This window comes from Pseudopipra pipra, chromosome 6, assembly GCF_036250125.1.
Source record: "Pseudopipra pipra isolate bDixPip1 chromosome 6, bDixPip1.hap1, whole genome shotgun sequence".
Taxonomy (NCBI): domain Eukaryota; kingdom Metazoa; phylum Chordata; class Aves; order Passeriformes; family Pipridae; genus Pseudopipra; species Pseudopipra pipra.
In genome coordinates this window covers 55,391,031-55,410,129 of record NC_087554.1, presented here as the reverse complement: position 1 = coordinate 55,410,129, position 19,099 = coordinate 55,391,031, and the positions used below count along the sequence as shown (strand labels likewise).

The following is a 19,099-nucleotide window of genomic DNA, read 5'->3' as shown; positions in this document are numbered from 1 at the left end:
GCGAAGCGCGCGGGCGCCTCGGCCGCGCCCCCCCCGAGTTCCGCGTTGGAGGAGGCGCCGCAGCCACTCCCCGAGCGGGCGGGCAGGCAGGCTCGGATCCCGCGGCTCCGCCGAGGGCCCGCGGCCGGTACGGCAGCGCTCGCCCGGGGCTCCGGGCACGGTTCGGCCCCGCGGGGCAGTGGCGACCGGCTCCGTGCCATTGGCTGTCCCGCCGGGGCGGCCGCTCGGAGGAGTTTTGATTGGCCCGCGGAGGGCGAGCTGCTCGCTGATTGGCTGCGGGGGTTCGTGACGAGTGAGAGCGGGGAGGCGGTGCGGTCGGTCCTTGTGTCCGTCTGTCTGTTCTTCCGCAGTGTGTCTGCACTCCGCTCCCCCCGCCTGGTGCCGGGCCCGTGGGACACCCCCGGCTGCCCCGTGACCCGCTCCCGGTATTCCCTTCTCCCCGGTGCCTCATCAGTGTGAGCGGAGCGTGCGCAATGTTTTGGAGCCCCTCAGTCAAGGGTCGTCGTAATCATGGTTGACTCCAGTAAGTCTCGGCTTCTAACCCTTGTCAGAATGTAACTTTAAATAGGTATTGCTTCAAAGTAACTGTTTCTTCTCTTGTATTTGGTCTGCCATCAGCATCCATCACAGCTTCTCCTCCCCATGTTGGAAAAGGGATTGTTCATAAAGTCATATATTCTCACATAACTCCCGGGAGTTATGAGGGAGTGTCTGCCGCTATCCCTCATAAACATTATCAGAATAATACCGAGAACCTCACAGTACTCCTCTAGGCACCGAGAGTATTGTGTTTTAGACCAAAGTATTAAAAGAACTGTTTAATGTTGTTAAAAAAAACAAACAGATTTTAACGTTTTAATATTAAATTTGCTTTTAGGTAATAAATGCGTATTTGACTGTCCAATGCATGAATAGTCGTGGGTCATCCCAAATTGCACGTGTGAGATTGTTTTTTCTATTTGAGAATGAAAAGCTCACGTGAAGAGTGTCAGGGTAGAAATGACTGTCCAGTGTATTTGCAAGCTTCAGAGCAAAAGCACTGTCCAGAAGCACAGGCAATTAAAATTACTAATAGTTCTTAACTGCAGGATTATTAGTTGAACTCTTTAGTAGGATATATGTAAACAGCCATCTGAGAAGACTTCTGCCAGTGGGTTGAATCACAGAATCACTGGGGTTGAAAGAGACCTCTGTAGATCATCCTGTCCAACTCCTGCCAAGACAGGGTCACCCGGAGCAGGTTACACAGGAGCACATCCAGGTGGCTTTGGAATGTCTCCAGAGAGGGAGACTCCACAACCTTCCTGGGCAGCCTGCTCCAGTGCTCTGCCACCCTCAATGTGAAGAAGTTCTTCCTCATGCTGAGATGGAAGTTCTTGTGTTTTAGTTTATGGCCATTGCTCCTCATCCTGTCACTGGGCACCACTCAAAAGGATCTGGCACCATCCTCTGACACCCACCTTTGAGATATTTGCATGCCTAAAGAGGCCCAGCTCCCACAGTCTCTCCTTGGAAGGGAGATGCTCCAGACCCCTAATCCTCCTTGTGGCCTCTGCTGGGCCCTTTCCAGGACCTCCTTGTCTTTCTTGTACTGAAGAGCCCAGAACTGGAAACAGTACTCCAGATGTGGCCTCACTAGGGCTGAGTAGAGGGGGAGGGTCACCTCCCTCAACCTGCTGGCCACAGTATTCCCATAATAGAATAATAGTTATTGTATCAATATATGTAATTATTATTATTATATAAAATAATTCCCATAATATTATAATAATAATCCCAGAACAATTGTTACTTCTCTAAGATAACTGTTATGTACGTTGTTAAAAAAGGTCCTAGAAACTTTTGATACTGATTTATGCTTATTTTTTTCTTGCATGTGTCTGCAATAAAAGCTGCTTTAATCACAGATAATTTTGTGATGCTCTGCTCGTCCCTGTGCGGTGTCAGGAAATGGACTGGGACCAATTTGACTTGAACCCTAGAACAGTTGCTGCCTTGAAGAAAGGTAACTCAATTTGCCAAAGTCTCACTAACAGATCTGCTACTACAGTGTCTTCCTTTGTCTAACTGTCTGTCTGTGGGTGTAAGCCTGTAGATGGACATTAACACTTCAGAACTATAATTAAGTATTTAATAAACAAATTTTTGAGTAATTAGAAGTGAGGCCATTTGCCCATGCTCCTGTAATCATTTTCCAAACAATTTTGTAGCCTATGTCGATACATTCCAGGTGAGTGTTGCCTGCCCACTTTACAAGAATGCAGCGTAGATAAACTTTAGGCAAACGAGTGGTAGAAATTGGGAAAACTTTCCTGTGTTAAGACTGTCATCCAGCCCAAAAGTATTTATAAAAGTTCTTCTGATTTCAGCTGACATCAAATCGGTAAAAGAGATTTTAAACCTTTCTGGAGCAGACTTGCAAAGATTGATGAAGCTCTCCAGTGCAGACATACAGTGCCTGCTGAAAACAGTCTCTCTCACGCTGAGGAGGAACAGCATGGTCACAGGTAATGTAGTCAATACAAAAAAGGTGTTCTACTTCAAACTTAAAATAACTGTCTCTGGGAGAAAACATGGTTCTGGCTCCTCACTGGCACAGTAATGTGGTTTAAAAATGAAAAAGCAAGTGTTTTTATTTCGCTGTAGTGAATTATTTGACTATCCTAAGGGCAGCTCCCTGGAGACCTGGGAGTAGATGGAAATAGATGGGTGTCGTTCTTCAGGATCAAGCCTGCTTGAAACAAGACAAAATGGTTCTCCAGTATGAAAAACTTAATTAGAGGAACAAGATATTTCCTTTTTCTTTCACATGCTCTTTCTCGCTTGCCATTTTCCTTTTGGACTACGACTGGTTGCAAAACTTAAAAGCTGCATAAACTGATTTGTTAAAAACACCTCATTCCAAATCAAGCAGGATATAATAGTTCCTCTTATACAAATGCTTCATGACAGCTCTGTACTTAAGATTTATTTTCTTGTGATTGCATATGTCTTTAGGCCTTGGCCAGGTGCCTGCTGTGCTGTTTTATACTCTGCTATAGCTTTCCATTTCCATAATTGCTGGGCTTGAACCTTGCTGTCAATGTTTTCCCAGAGTGTAGCTTTCCATAGAGACACCTTGGAGGCAGAGAAAGGGAAAAAAGTTTGAGAGGAGGAAAAGGGCTCAGTGTAAATTACCAGTTTTTGAACAGACATTCAGTAGTTGCTTTGTGGGGAAAGGAAACTGGAGAAGACCATCCTGAATTAGGAAAATTCTCCATCAACAAAGAAAGCATCCCTCATAGATGGGATGCCTGCCTCGTAGGCAGCCTCTGCTAGAAAGGTAATAAATGAAACTCTTTTTTTTTCTTTCTTTCTTTTTTTTTTTTTTAATCATTAAAAAAAATCCCAAACACTGCAGCACTTCAGCTCTACCAAGATAATGATCGTCTCACCTCCCAACACCAGAAGCTGAGCCTGGGATGTTCAGTGCTGGATAACTTGTTGAAAGGTGGCATTCCTTTAGTGGGAATCACAGAGCTTGCCGGGGAAAGTTCTGCTGGGAAGACTCAGATTAGTTTACAGCTGTGCCTGTGTGTGCAGTATCCTTACAAATATGGTGGATTAGAGTCTGGTAAGTGCTGAAATGTAAATACTGATTAATTTACTATTTGGAGGAATATACTGTCTTTAAGAACATCATTGAAGTAGATGCACATGTTCAGTGCATGTCTAACCTCAGTAATAAGTTGATTAGTGAGTAATGCACCTTTACAGAGTAGAGCATGCTGTGCACATGTCCTGCAGCACAGGATAATTTAATTCAAAATTACTGTTGGCTGTTGTTTGCCTGCCTGCCACTCTGGGTTAAACTAAACACACTCAAACAATATAAGAAAAGTATTGCTGTCATGGGTACCCATTGAATCCTCAGGTAACAACCTCAGCAATACAACTGGACAGGTTATTTTCCCAAACATCTTGGGTACATGGTATATATTCCCTAGCTGGGGTTTTGAAATTTCAAAGAATATTTTGTTTGATAAACAATAATAATAGTGATTTACAGAGTAAAATTGATGGAAATGTAATTGAAGGAAGGCAACATTGTTTTGTAGCTGTGATTTTCCTTGATTTGCCAAAGTGATGTCTCTAAGTTATGTCATTAATCAGAAGCAAGTATATTTTGTTTGATTCCTTTGTGTGGTGCTGCTAACTGCTGCAAATAGGATGCAAATATGTTTTTATTCCTGCTCCAGCACTTCTCCCTGTTTAGGTTGAAATAAAGGAACAAACCAGAACGACATACAGAAGAAGGTGCCCAACATCCTAATGGCACTCTGGTCTCTTGTACCAGACTCTAGTCTTGCTTGTAGGGCTGCAGAATGGCAAGTCTTTTCATTATTTGTGTTTGAAGATGATCCTGGTTTTTATGCCCCAGACACTCAGTGCTGTTACATTTGCTTTGTCATGTCCGTGTTCCCCATCTACCTGCTCCCAAGTGTTTCCTGGAAGATAGGATAGAATGGAGAACCAGAACGTTTTGGAGGGCTCAGAGGACAGAACTCGAAGGTATAGAAGGTGGAAATACCCTGCTGCTGAAGCTGGAGAGCTAAAGAAGAGGTGGAATCCTAATTCTAGTTGTTCTTTATTCACAGTGGGGTATCTTGCCATCTGTTAGGCTGCACGCAGTCATAGCAGCAAAAAGTGCTTTTGCTCTTTGCAAAGCACATAGAAAATGAAACTTGATGTCCTTGCAGTCTGTAAATAAGGGTTCTGTTGAGACTCTGATGGGAAATACAAAAATTAAAGCTTATGTTAAATATGAGGAGTTTTATCCTTTAGGAAACTTGAGGAGAACAACACTGCTTAGAAACTCTCACACAGCTCTAGCACTACCAGCGTAGGATTGATCTGAGTCCTAGTGGGTTGTATTTTTTTACTGCTTAGAAACTTCCCTTTTCTTGAGTGGTGATGTTGAAATACATGTCTTTAAACAGTATGAATTTATTCTGTATTTACTTCATTTGACTTAGTGCTATTCTTGTTTATAATTCTCAATGCTAGCAGGTTGGCAGCAAAGAAATCCTGAAAGTAAACAAAGGCATCCTTTGCCTCCAGGATATCTTTCTGCCATTCCAGGAATGTCAGTTGTGTTCAGCTGCATATTGGCTGAATTTATTTTATATGCCCATATTCATAAGTAATATGTGAATATAATGGGACAAATTAATATTCATATTGGAATTCTGAATTAGTAAACTGTGTTTGCTGCTGATTCTTGGTAACAAGTTGGCTTGGTGCATGAAAGATTATGTTCATAGGAATCAAAACTTGTCCTTTTCAGGGGATGGGGTTTTAGTGGTTTTTATTTTTGTTAGATTGATTTTGGGGGGGTGCTTTTTGTCAACAACCACCATAGCACATTTGTTGGCCTGAATAACAGATCTGATGAAATAGATTTGATGAAATAGCTGATATCTGTCTGGTTGTTGTGGAGGAAAGATGTTTAGGTGATCACTGACTGACTCCTTAAGAGTCTCCGTCAGCTTATTTCTCAAAAGTGATAACTACCCTAACTCTTAACTTCCAGCTTCCTAATAATCTGCAAACAGCACGATGCCACAGGCTTTTCTGTTTGTGTTGTGCAACTCTCCTCTTTCTATTTGGGTCGTGACAACTCACTTATCTTTAAAGATGCGTGCCTGTTAAGTGCTTTTGCCTCATAATTAGGCATTGATCTTCAATATTGATTTATTAATTTACCGATATCTTGTAGCTCTACAAAACTAAACTGAGGTGGGAAATACTCTATGAAGCAGAACTGTTCTTAAGGAAGAATTAGATTTTTTTTTTTTTACAAATGTTTAGATTAAAAAAATTACTTGAATAACTGTGTTCACTTGAACTTTAAAATTCCTTTGACATTTCACATGTGAAGGGTGTTCACATGTGAATTTACAGTGAGTTTGGGGAAAGTTAAGATGAAGATGCAGTTTTAGTCCTAAAATAAATTTGGCTTAGACTCGTCTTCGTCTCATATAGAAAATTATCAGGATTCAATACCCTGTCTTATACAGGTGTCTATCAGCAAAATATTTTTATTGATATAATAACCATTAATTTTTACTTGATCTAGTCCTGAGATCTTTCTGTTTCCACTACTGGATATAGTTTCATGTTTTTTTGAGTGGACTGTGTAGAGGATTTGAAAGTTGCATCTGGAAATGGGACTCTGCACCTCCTGGAGAGCCAGTGTAGGGATGCACCATTGGGGTGGAAATGGTCAGGATGTCTCATATTGCCAAACACATCATCTGCCAAGCTGTGCTGGCAGCTCCAGCCACTTCAGTGAGTGGGCTTAATCCTTGGATGTAGCCCTCTAAGTCTTAGCTGTTAACTCTGACTAGTTCTGCAATAACAGTAACAATTTTTTGTAAGGAAAATACTGCATGTATTTTTGTTTTCTTTCCCCAACATCTTTGATGTGTATGGTTAATTTTCGCTGCGTTACTTGTTAACTAGAAACCACAGTGAAAATATTTAGACATCACTCACAGTAACGTGATTGATGTGTAATGTTTTTTTAATCTAATTACCATTTTCAGGAAGAGTTAATTGGAATGAGGGGTCCTCTTTAAACTGGCTTAGAAATTGTGGCAATCAGTACCTCTCCATGTGTAGATTTAAAACCTAGAATCCAGAAAACAGTGAGTGAAATGAATCAAAGTACTAGTTGTACTGGTTTGGGCTGGGATAGGTAATTTTCTTCATGGTCTGGTGCTGTGTTTTAGATTTCTAACTGAAACAGGCAGACCACACAGTGTCACTCTTATTTGTAGGCTGGATAAATATGACACTTCTGATCACCCAGAGTAGGTGGTTGGGTATTCCAACCAGCGTCACCAAGTGGAGAGGACAAAATCCAGTTGTGTCAGCAGGCACAAAAAAAAAAAGGCAAAACCTGGCAAAACCAGGAAAGTCACAGGATTGAGGTTTTTCTTCATCATCGATTCAATATGGTTGCAAACAAAGTAACATGAACTTCCATGTTCAAATGTGTAGCTCTTGAGTGCAGAGTGTCTTATTTTATTTTTGTGCTATTAAGAAAACTGCGTAAGAGCCCTGTTGTAATCACAGGTGGTTTCCTTGGCTGCAGGAGCTGTCTACATTTGCACAGAAGATGCATTCCCAAGTAAACGTTTGCAGCAACTCATAGGCCAACAACATAAGCTGCGTGCAGATGTTCCAGCTGAAATCATACAGAAGATCAAATTTGGAAACAGTATTTTTGTTGAGCATGCAGCAGACCTAGTAAGTAGTAGCACAAAATAAGAATGCCTAATTATTACACTGTAATCCAGTAACCATGGGGTGTTTTTTTATATAGGAGACCTTTCAAAAGGCTGAGAGTAAACTAAGATCTGTAATGAATAAATACTACTTAATCTACAATTTGCTGTTAAAGAACTACTGGAGTTTTACTATGAAATATATTGAAAGATAAGTATTAATATTTCTTTAGAATGAGTCATGCAGTAGATTTTGTAAGTCATTATGTTTATTGAGGTGTAGTAGACTTACTGCTACTAGTTCTACTGCAGGTACTGGGGAGACTTTCATTGAGTTTGGAGACAGGAGATAAGTGTATATGCAAAAGTTGCTGTGTGTACTGACTATCCTGCAGTATAACACCACAGTTGGTAAACTGCAGATGGGAAGAAAGGATACAAAAAGGGATGCCTGGAATGGGTAATGGCAAAGAATCACCACAGCAGTGCAGCTCTCTTGCCCCTCTACCTGTAAAGTGTCAGAGTAGAACTGGAGGGGGAAATAAATGAACCTCAATCCTGTATTCTTGCCTTGTAAACCCACTTCTGTGCCTCTTCTCAAGTAGCCATGAGTATGCTCTCTATTGATAGAATGTCAGAAGTTCTGTTTTCTCTAAGGCTTGAAGTAGCAGCTGTTGAATCATTCCAGTTATTGGGTTTTTTAATTGTAGTTTGCAAGTGTAAGATCATCTTGCTTCAAACTTATTCACTGTGTGGTCCAGGCAGCAGCTAAACCACCTTTTCTGTGTCCCTTTCATTAGAAATATTAATTAGAGTTCTAATGGTAGTTTCTGGAAGCTACAGAGTATGTTTTTGTAAAAAGGAGAGAATTGTCCTTTAGTAGTATGTAAATCTCTCTAAAATACCTTTGGAAGTAAAACACTACACTCACTGGTAAGTCCAGCATGACAGATTATTACAATTCATTGTTGCTGTGTGTAGATGCAGTTTCTGTGCTTAGGATTGTAGTATTGCACCCTTGAGATTTTGAAATATCAGTAAAAGAATTAAAAAGGCAGAGCTGCCAGTAACTGTTGGGTGCAGTTTGGTCTTCTCATTTTTTTCTTAAGTAAAGCCACAAGATGTTTGCAAAAAAATTGTTACTACTGAGACTTAAAGATCCACAAGTTCCCTTCGTGATTAGGAATTCCTTCAGCTCGTGTTGCAGTGATGATACCTGTAGTTCCTCTCTTGGTGTGACAGGTGGAGTTCTTTGCCCTGTTTCACTGCTGTGTGTGTGTGGCAGGACACCTTCTACAAGTGCATCACGACGAGGCTTTCCCTGCTGCTGGCGAGGGGGATGGTGAGGCTGGTGGTCATCGACTCCATCGCCGCCTTGTTCCGCTGCGAGTTCGGGGCTTCGGAGTCCGTCATGAAGGCTCGGTATTTGCAGACCTTTGGAGCACAGCTTCACAGTTTAAGCACAAGATTCAGGACTCCAATAATGTGCATTAATCAGGTATGGCATCAAAATTGCTGCTTATTCTATAGGGACCATTTAATAAATGGCTGGAGGATGATGGTGCGCTCTCTGTGTGCCAGTTTCATGGTGGTGTATTTACCACTGTCAACTGAGTATTAATGACTGATGGAAACTGAAGCTTACTTAAACTGATGTACTTTAAACTAGTAAATTTTCTATTCAAAATTTAAGAACACCATCCAAGCTTTTATAGACCGCTAACATTCTCAAAAGTTGCCCACTAAAGCTAACAAAACCAGGTATGTATAGCAATGGCACAAAAGATCAAAACAAAATAACAAGAGTTTTTTCTTAACACTGGCTTCAAATGCCATTGCCAGCAGGATTGCTCTGGGAACTCTGCAGGCACAGTTATATTCCAGGATACAGTGAAACACCAGGGCCTTTGATGCATTTCTCTGGAGCTCAGCATTTTTGTGTGACTGCTGAGATTACTAAAGCACGAGAATGCATGCACTGACATGAGCTGAACAAAAAAAAGCCACAATGATACTGGTCAAAAAGAATATTATTTTAAGAAAACAAGGCAAGACACTGCTCTTAGTCCACTCACAAACTGAAGGAGCATGTGAATGCTGGAGGTGAAGCACTGGAATATGGCCTCAGAAAGGGGTAAGTAAATGTGCAGACAGGTCACCGATGGGAAAATTCAAAGGTCATGAAATCATTGAGAACAGGATATCTTTTGTGAGTGTGGGGTTTTTTGTTTGTATTTTCTTTTCTTTTTTTTTTTTTTAAACAAACAAAGCATCTAGAAGTAGTTTGATTCAAATAGGCTGTAGCTAGCTAAATAGTTCTAGCACTGTAAACTCAGTTTGTAATTCACAACTCCCTTATAGTTGAAAGAATAAGGGGTTTCTAACTTGGCTTCATGTATGATCCGATAATTTGGATTTTCTTGTCTTTGTTCCCTTCCCTGCTCTCCTGCTCACTAAACACAAATACACAAGCACAGGTCATCTGCAAATGTTGTTTTTCTGCTTTAGGTGACAGATGCAGTGAGCGAGTTGGAAGCTGCTCAGTGCAGTTGTAGGTGAGTCATCCCCAGCAGAGGGTAACAATGTCAAACACAGCAGCATTTAAACACTGTACTTTTTGTAACTCTAATATAAACTAGGAGAGCATGTAGGGCATTTACCCAGCAGTGCTGTGTTTGCTGGAGATCAGCACTAACTCATGTGCTATAAAGGGGGAGAAGCTGTCATCTACACTTAGGTCATAACTCCTCAGCAGCAAGTTAGCAGGAAAACTTCCCTGGAGTTAATGGCTGGTGTCCTTGCTTACACTGGAGTATTTTTGCATCTCATCTCTGATACAACTGAATGCATTTTCTGTCTGCTTAAAAACTACAGCAACCAAACCTTGGCAGTTGGCTTTCTTAGTGGGTTCAGAAAAAACCCCAAAATTTTATCTTTTGACACCAGGATATTAACAGGATTCAAAGATACTTATTTGTTGGTTGAATCCTGACTTTAACCTTGATTTACTACCTAAGCTGAGTGCTACATAACTGGCTGTTTGTGAGGGGTCCTCTATGACCACCAGATTCGGAAACTGACACAGAACATGGATAAGATGGAATTATTATTTTTTCCCTGGTTATCTTGTAATTCTTTTACTGGAGAAATTGCACTTTCTCCATGAAAAAAAAAAAAATTGTTTTAAACTTTGGGTTGAAAGTAGTATGTATGCAGTGTTGTATTTACCCAGCATTTCTAAATATACCCTCAAATGGAATCCAGGGCCAACAGTTACACACTTCAAACACTTACAGTTCAATCATTTTTCTCTAGTGGTTTTCCTGTCACAAGAGGGGGCCCATCCAGAGGCAGGTATTCCCTGTGGCTGTATTTGGAAGAATGACAGTTGTTCTGCATAGAAGCCCTTCCAGCCCTTACCTTGCCATAGAGAGAATTTAGCATGTAGTTTTGTGAGAACACCCTGTCACCTCTGTCTGCTAAGACTATGGTTTTCAATTTGGTAAACAACGTTAAATAGAGATACAGTAGATAATTTCTTCCAGTGCAGTTTTCTTACAACGGAAGTGAAGATATTTCATATGAAATTGGTGTGTGCAGAAATGTGTAATACTCTCTTTACAGGGTAGTGGGTAACAGAGTTGTTCCAGCACTTGGAATAACCTGGGCAAATCAGCTGCTGATGAGACTGATGGCCAGCCGGATATCCCTGCCTGGACAAGCATCTGGAGTGGCATCACACTGCACTGGAAGTGTGAGGACTTTAAGGGTAGTTTTTGCTCCTCATCTTCCTCCATCCTCTTGCTACTATACAGTACAGTTGGAAGGTGTAAAAGGGATAAAATAACTCCTTTGCATAGTGAAGTATTCTGCTCAAAAAAAGGTATCAGAACTATGCTTCAGGAAGAATTACTACTAAAATGCAATTCCTCCTAGATGAGAGAAGTGGATGGTCAAGTATGTGAACAGTGGTATGACTACATTTAGCCTTGCCTGCATTGTGAAAGATGTTTTTACACTTGAATATTCATCTTGTCCTGGTGAGAGAAGTGTTCTGGAGGAGGGAAGCTGTGGGCAGGTGGAGGCTGCACAGTGAAGTGGGATGTGGCAACCCCCATGTTGGGGGACACCTGATATCTAATTTTATTTTAATAACATACTAATCTAGAACCAGCATTTACTGCAGTTGTGTACCCTGTTTCCAGACCCAAAGGGACTCCAATGAGTTGATGTTGCCTGCTGGTGGCTCTGGGCCTCACGCTGCCATTAAGGATAGCTGTTCTTTGAAATAACACAAGGCAGCTTTGTCACAAAGCAGCTGTCCTGTTTTAAAACCACTTGTTATTAATATTTGGATTTTAAAAAATACAATACCAGAAATGTACTTGATTTTACCACCTTACTGTAAGATTTAAAATTGTACTGCCTTTGTACTAGATGGGCATGTTCAGCTTCATAGCACTTCTACAATTTTTTCTAATGCTTTATTTCCACTCTTTTCCTGCTTTCTTGTCCCACTCCCTTCATAGCAAAAGCCTCTTTAGCCTCTTTCATTTGAAAAATAATGAACCACAGCCCCCATCCCCTTGTTCTGTGGTTACAAAGCTCAGGTCTGTCTTTTGGCCAGGGTACACTATATTAGTGAAACAGAGACCTCCTCTACCTTTTCCCAGTCATCATCTTTCAGGATAAAAGCAGCCATTCTTTCATGTGGAAGCACATAGCTGGGCAGCAGAAAGGAGGAGTTCTGTCTGGCTGTATGCTGGCTCAGCTGGAACTCCCTGGCAGAAGACTTCTCAGCCGACAACTGTGACTCAAGGAAAAGAGACCCCGTGTGACTGCCTTGGGAAGTTCCAGAGAACAGGAACAATCACAGCTTGAAGCTGAAGGAAGGAAACTGAGCAAGCAGAAAGGATGAGTTGCTTTCAGTGCTTCTGCAATCCCTTCAGGTATCTCAAGGGACCTTGTGCAAATAGCACAAGTTTTCTCTAAATTGCTTTTTTAAAGTGTCTTAATTCTCTGTATTTGGAAACAACTGTGCTTGATGGTGTTTTTTAATAAAATCCAACCATGAACTGTAAAAGCCTTTATGTACTCTAAGGAAAAAGTGAGAGTACCACAGCTCAGTGTCATGGCTACCTCTTCAAATCCCTCCCTTCTGTGCCTCCTTGATAACAATTCAATGAAGATCAGCTACTGCAGCATAGGTAACACTCCAGTTTTTCCTCTTCTGTCCCTGGCCTGTGTATCTGGGACTGGAACAGTACCCAATGTAATGCTCATTCTACTACTGACTGGAAAAAAAAAAGCCACAGGGAGATGTAGCTGATTATTGTGAGTCAGTCAACTCCTACCTGGACATTCATTGCAGAGGAGCCTCATCAAACCCGGGCTCCAAGCCCAGGAGTTGGCTTCACTGTGTTCTGAACATGGATCAGTCTGATACACACACACCTTAAGGCTCAGTCTGTAATATTTTGATCATTCTTCTGCAAGGAATGAGCCATAAGCATTAAAAGTCAAAGATGAGTCTGTAATCAAAGTCCCAGTTTACCTGGTGAAAAACACCTTTACCCAGAAACTGAAGTAACGTTTTGCCTGAGCAAGTCTTCCTGTCAATCATTGCCCATGTTGGTTCTTAACTCTCCAGCTGAGTCAGGACAATTAGAGTTTGTCTTCTGGCTCATCATCATCACACACAAACCCCGAACCTCTCAAATCCAACTGACCCCTTCAGCTCACAGCCATCAGTCGGTCACCTGTAGTGGCTGAATGTTCATCTCCAGATCCTGTCCCGTCCCTCAGTCCCACCCCATCCAGCCTGGAATGTCCATCTGACACAAGTGCAGCTTTGGGGCTGCAAACCCCCATAGGAACTGAACAAAGCACCTGCCTGCTTTGAACCCTTCTGTCAAAAGGGTTGTAAGAAGCAGAAGTTTAATAAATGCAATTTAAGAACCTTCCCTTTATACAGCTTTATTCATCTTTGGGTTTCACAACTGAGATTTGTTTCTATACAAGAAAAAACTGAAGTAGTTTTTACAAAGATGATTTACATTCTAGAATGTATTAAGTCTTTATCCTGCAAGACTACATTTAAATATTTCTCTACACTTTGAAAAGAAACATTAAATGACACTTGAAAAAATTTTCAACAGTTCAAATTAAACTACAGATCTGTGATGTATTTGAAGAGGCATTTTTCAGCAAAAAGATCATATTCTATGTTCGTTGCTTTGGAAAAGGAGAATCAAATTCATTTGTACTTGGTAAAGAATTTACACAACTGACCTATTAACAAAACAAACAGATGTAGTAAAACACTCTAAACAATTTCATTACAAGTTTCTTCAAATCACAGTGATTTGCTACTGTGTTACAGATAACATTTGGGGAAGTTTATTTTCAACACAGTTCTATGGGGTAAGACAGGCAGGTGAACTCTCAGTGGGATTTCATCCATAGCTCTGAGGAGAAGTAACTTCTCAGATCAAATGCAGCATCTGAAAGCCAGTCTTGGAAGGTTTATTTATCTTCTTTAAATCAAACATGAAAGTCATATATGGGTGTGATCTCCTCAATAAGGATACACTGACATTACGAACGCTCTTCTAGTTTTGCTTTTGCTGGGTTTTGGGTTTGTGAACGGGGCCATGGGGAGGGGAATGATCCAATGCAGATGTTCCAAGATTTCCCTCAATTCTAACTATTTACAAAAGAACTAAAAGCCAGTGTGTACTTCTGCAAGTTGGTGACAATGAAACTTCACAGCAGCACATCTTGGAACATTTATTCTCTCAGTACAGACTAACATGACCAAAAATGCAATTCTCTTAGCAGCCTTCAGACACAATACATGACCTGCACAACAAAAGTAACTTAACTCACCACATACTGTAAACACACTGTCAAAGCAGCACTGCACAGCCCTTTTACTAAATATTTACAAGTGAAACACACTACTTGCAAAATTTCTGGATTCAGATGGTATAATTTAAGCAAAGATACTTCTCAAGCTCAAACCATTTTAATTTACTACCATTCAGGAGGACTTGGGGGGGATGGGGTGTCATTTATTTTAATGTACAAACTGTAGACAACATGTCCAACTGTTTTTGTGTTTTGCAAGTGCTGTTTTATCACTGCAGTACTGCAATCACCACCACAAATATCACAACAATATGTTGGTTATTCCTCCAGAAGAGGAGCAAATAATGAAACAGGTACATTTTACAAGAATACTTAGTAAGATCTAAACTCAAGACCAAATATTGCCAATAGTGGTAAAGACTGGCACACAACCAGAGACAGAAGGGCAACAAGCACCTTTCTGTCAATAACAATTCCATGTATGATTCATTCCACATCCTGCTGTACACCCTGGGATTCACCACTGTTCACAGAGAATCCAGAGGAACTGGCCTAACCTGGAGTTCTCTCTCATGTTTTCCATAAGTTTGCCCTTGAAATTCTGGTCAAGGACAAAAATGCCAGATTAAACCCACAACTGTTTACCAAGGCTGCAGTTTTCCTAACAAGATGCCTGTCACTTCTGAAAGTCTTTTCTAGTTTTCTGTTTCATCAGAGGTGTTGATTTAGTTTGGTGCTGAAGACACCCAGGAATTACACAATTGGATGTTCTGGATGTATTCTTTATGCAGACTTAGCTACAACTGGAACAGAGGAAACCCAGAAAGAAAATCTTGGAAAAATAGAACTGAGAAGCCCATCTGAAATATAAATGTACACAAACCATGTCCTGACAGTAACTCATTCACAATTCAAACTCAGGGAATGTTGATTTTAACTTGGTTTTTCTACTTTACAAGTTCTTCTCAAACTGCAAACAGCTCACTGGCTCCTAACAGTAAGGACTTGGCTACCATTCCTGGGGATTTATGGATTAAAGAAGTCTTGTAATTTGTTTCTTCTCTGAAGAAATAAAGTGAACCTTTTAAATGTAAGAATTGTTTAATAAACAGTAGCTCAACAACTTAACCTTCCATCACACTTTAAAATCTATACAAAGGATTAAAACATTTAAAAGCACAGTATTAGTAATGCCACCAACAGCAACATCCTGAACAAGAAAGTTCCCCTGCTATCAGCATCAACACACCACGGTGTTGCACTTTGAAGCTTACTGTACACTGTAATTTGGCATGGTTACAGTTTATGGCTATTTACACTGGGTTGGGTTTTTTTGAGAGGTTGCAAAAAATCATTTTTCTTCAAACCTGAAAGACAAATGTGGGAAACACATTGTTCAGTTTAAGTAATTCCTTATTACTGAATCAGTTCCATGTCTAAATAGTTTTGTGGGGGTTTTTTTTGAAGCCAGACTTTTGTGAGGGTCTCTCTCCCAAGCAGCCCATGGAGCTGCTCCTGCAGCAGGAGCACCGTGCTGGTTTGAAAGAGTCTCCAAGGGGTGTTTGCAGTGAGTGTCTCAGGGCACAAGGCTGGGGCAGGGCTCTCCTGCTGCCTCCTGGCCAGAGATGGGCACCCCTGGTCTGGCAGCCTCACCTACAGTTCTTTTTGCAAAGCCAGCTCAGTCCGCCTTTGTGCAGAGTCTATTTGCCAATGGACAAGGCAGAGTCTCTATTTGCCAATTTCTACAGAACATGTTTTGCTTTAGGGAGGGGAAAATAAAAGTATATATATATTACATTTTTTTTAATATAAAAAGCTCTTAATAAAAAGATTAAAACTCAAGAGTCAACATTATATGAGTATCTACTGTTAAGATAACCGAGCAACAACCTGTTCCTGCTCGAGTTCACTAATGAATTGCACTACTCTGTGCTAAAACCTCTACACAATTATTAGCAGCATCGTATCTCACCCTTCCTAAACTGTCTCTACAGCAGGTGCACCACACGAAGCTTTCTTTGAAGAGATGCTCAGATGGTACCTCCTGGTAAACATAGTTAAGTGCATTACACAGACACCTTTTTGCATCAGTTACTGTAACCAACTTAAAACCAGGTGCAAACCCAGTCAAATACTTCTACTAAGTGCTAATTCTAATGACTTTTCACAGCCTCTTCAAATACTAAAACTTGCGTATCTTCCTATATTTTAACTCCTTCAGTTACCGCTGACCTTGAATATTCCAGCTTTTCCCAAAGTCAAATTTGTTCAGCATTTTCCAGCTCACAACTACAACCACAAATACATTTGTATGCACACCAGTAGGGTTTTTTTTTTTTTACTTCCTCATCCAACTTCACACGAAGAATTTTCACAAAAGAACAAAATTACAAGCTTTACAGAAAAGCAAAAGGAAATCCTAATGTCTATAAAACCCTTAAAACATACATACTTAATTCCAGCAGCAGTCCTGTATACAGACAGCATATATATATATGTGTATATATATATATTAACCTAAGTGGATTTAATGTGGATATGTGGTCACACAGGTCATTTGCCATCACTTTTGGCCATCTGGTGCTTCCATGGAGGCCCTTAAGATCTGAGTGGTCGTTTGCAGAGCAGTTACTCCACAGTGTATTAACATCCCAGCGTGTAGTTGCCTGCTTCTGCTGTCACCAGCTATTATGGAGAAAGGCAGGATTTGGGATCAGCATAAGGAAACGTTGGGGCACTTTCAGCAAACAGAGAATGGGATTGTGAATTCCAGTGGACAAGCGAGAAAGTCAACCTGAGGCTCAGTGTTCCCCTGAGAGCAGCAGCAGCTGCTCTGGGACAGTTGCAGTCCAAGACTTGAATATTCTTCCACCACACAAGGTAAAGGTCTTTTCCTTTCCTCCTGATGGACAAAACCCATCCTATCTCCATTGACTATTGTGCCCTAAGACTTACATTAGCAAAGTTATGGTCACAGGTGTTGCTACTCACGCTATTCATATGTAACACAGCCCCAGCCATCGCTTCTGTAAAATTTAACAGCTCAGTCTAGTGGTTCAGTCAGTCGTGTCTAAGTGCTGTTTTGCCAGCCAAGGCTTCTCTCATTACAAGGATCAGTGGTGCAAGGGCAAGCCCCTCCCACTACAGAATGCTCAACTGGAATTTATACAGCAATGCACATGAATTTATCCTTTTCTCATTCCAGCACTGTATGTATTTCCGGACACACCCTTAGTTTTGCCTGCATTTTCAAACACTGCTGCATTTCAGTAGGCTTTGAGTGTGTTTGTATTGTCACTTTTTTTTTTTTTTGGCTGCTGTAATATTCAGATCTATTAAAGAAATCAATGTAAGTAGCATGAACGGGAGCAGTGCAATGAGCAATACGTATCTATAGTTTTCCTTTAAAGAAAACACTAATGCTGTGTTTAAAACCGTCCCTATTTAAAAAGTAAAAACAGCAGTCCATTGGAAAAAAAACCAACAACATCTACAAACTAGGTGTTCCTATACACAAGGATGAGGAACCAAAGCTTTGAAGGTCTCAGTGCTTCTTTATTCACACAGGAATATTAACTAGCTTCTGTCCAAAATCTCAATGCGCCAAATCTGTATGACTGACACTCAGAGCTCGCGAGTCTGTCAGACAATTATTTCGTTCCTGTGTGGAGGGGAAAAAAACAAACAAATACATTAAGCAGATGTCCAGATGGTTCAAGAAAACAAACAAAATTACTAGTTTTAACAAACAGGAACAAGCAAATATAAGGAACTACTGGGAACTGCTCTTGTTGATGGTGGGGAGGGGGTTGATTTTCCATATTCTAATAAACATGGTTTTCCCCAACTTTCCACTAGCAATACTGTAAAGTATATACATACACCTTTCCAATCCTGACCCAAGCCTTACCAGAAATGCAAGGGCCCATTTATGGGAATTGCCATGAGTGTCTACAATGGGGAACCACAGAAGTTCACAAGAATTATAACATCACAGTGTACACACAAACAATAAACTCCTCTTCTGGAAGTCACACCAATTAAATACACACTAAGGATCCAGCCTAGGGGCATCTAGGGCATGGCACTTTGAAACATTGGTGCTGTTGCTGCAGAGAATTGTGCTTTACCCTGCATTTTTTCTGGCTGAAGCTCACCCTAAGCAAGGTTTTGCATACACTTCCAACAACAGAAAACTCTGCAGTACATTCCTTAGAGATAATACAGTTATGACACCTTTACACCAAAAATGAGAGCCACACAGTTTTGGCTTTCCTACTTCAGGACACACGGTGCTGAAGATCCTCACCTACAGCTTTGTTAGTACAGAAGCAGTTTTATCTTCCTAAAATTAGTTGCAGTTACTGTGTTAGTAAAATGCACAGCAGTGTTTAGAAGGCAGAACATCACTCACTCATTTGACAATCTAAGAAACAGTGATTTGTTAGGTAAAAACAGGCAGTGGGGAGTAGTAGCACTTGGGTACACCATGTACAATTAAGCAAAATAAGGTCTTGTATTAGCAGAAGCTCAACACAGATCAGACAAACTTGTCAGACTGCTCCTGTCCAACCTCAGAAACATCTGAAGTCATGTTTATGGGAACCTGACAACAGTTAACTGGGCTCTTCGCAATAAAGGGGTTGAATTTAAAAAATACTGATCTGGGCTTTAACAGTTCCTGCATTTTTAAGTTGCTTTTACAAGAACATAATATTCAAGTTTCATATCCACTGTAATAGAAAGTCCAAAGCCAGAGAGTGCTTGGTACCATAAAACCCAGTGCTCCTTACTGGATGGACTTGAGCTCTTACTTAAATTTAGCACAACTCACAGAAGTGTTACACAATGATGCCTCAAGCATGTGCTTCAAACATCTTACTGAAGTAGGATCTTACAATCACTGTAAGTTTGTTGTTTTATTATCACACTTTTTTATCCCAAACCCTACTAACGAT

General features: G+C 40.8%; 2 protein-coding genes across 7 annotated transcripts in view; one reads left to right on the top strand and one right to left on the bottom strand.

The window, feature by feature from the left end:
- The first annotated feature begins 106 nt into the window (after positions 1 to 106).
- XRCC3 (X-ray repair cross complementing 3) lies at positions 107 to 12,354 on the top strand. The gene is made up of 8 exons (XM_064659305.1): positions 107 to 523; positions 1,893 to 2,005; positions 2,370 to 2,507; positions 3,401 to 3,613; positions 7,139 to 7,293; positions 8,557 to 8,769; positions 9,780 to 9,826; positions 10,896 to 12,354. The coding sequence occupies exons 2-8, from the start codon at positions 1,951 to 1,953 to the stop codon at positions 11,116 to 11,118; spliced, it is 1,044 nt and encodes a 347-aa protein (XP_064515375.1). The 5' UTR covers positions 107 to 523; positions 1,893 to 1,950; the 3' UTR covers positions 11,119 to 12,354.
- Positions 12,355 to 17,675: 5,321 nt separating this feature from the next.
- The window catches only part of KLC1 (kinesin light chain 1), a 66,540-nt gene continuing 65,116 nt past the window's right edge, over positions 17,676 to 19,099 (bottom strand). For all 6 annotated transcript variants that reach the window (XM_064659292.1, XM_064659293.1, XM_064659291.1 and 3 more), the window contains one exon: positions 17,676 to 17,802. In XM_064659292.1, the coding sequence (XP_064515362.1) occupies positions 17,737 to 17,802 (66 nt within the window). In that variant the 3' untranslated portion in view covers positions 17,676 to 17,736. The remainder of the gene's footprint in view (positions 17,803 to 19,099) is intronic.

What these genes read in the sequence shown, in the direction of transcription:
- XRCC3 (XM_064659305.1), top strand. Translation starts at nt 1,951, where the DNA reads ATGGACTGGGACCAATTTGACTTGAACCCTAGAACAGTTGCTGCCTTG. An exon ending in AGTTGCTGCCTTGAAGAAAG is followed by an intron (nt 2,006 to 2,369) that starts GTAACTCAATTT and finishes TTCTGATTTCAG; the next exon opens with CTGACATCAAATCGGTAAAA. An exon ending in ATATGGTGGATTAGAGTCTG is followed by an intron (nt 3,614 to 7,138) that starts GTAAGTGCTGAA and finishes CCTTGGCTGCAG; the next exon opens with GAGCTGTCTACATTTGCACA.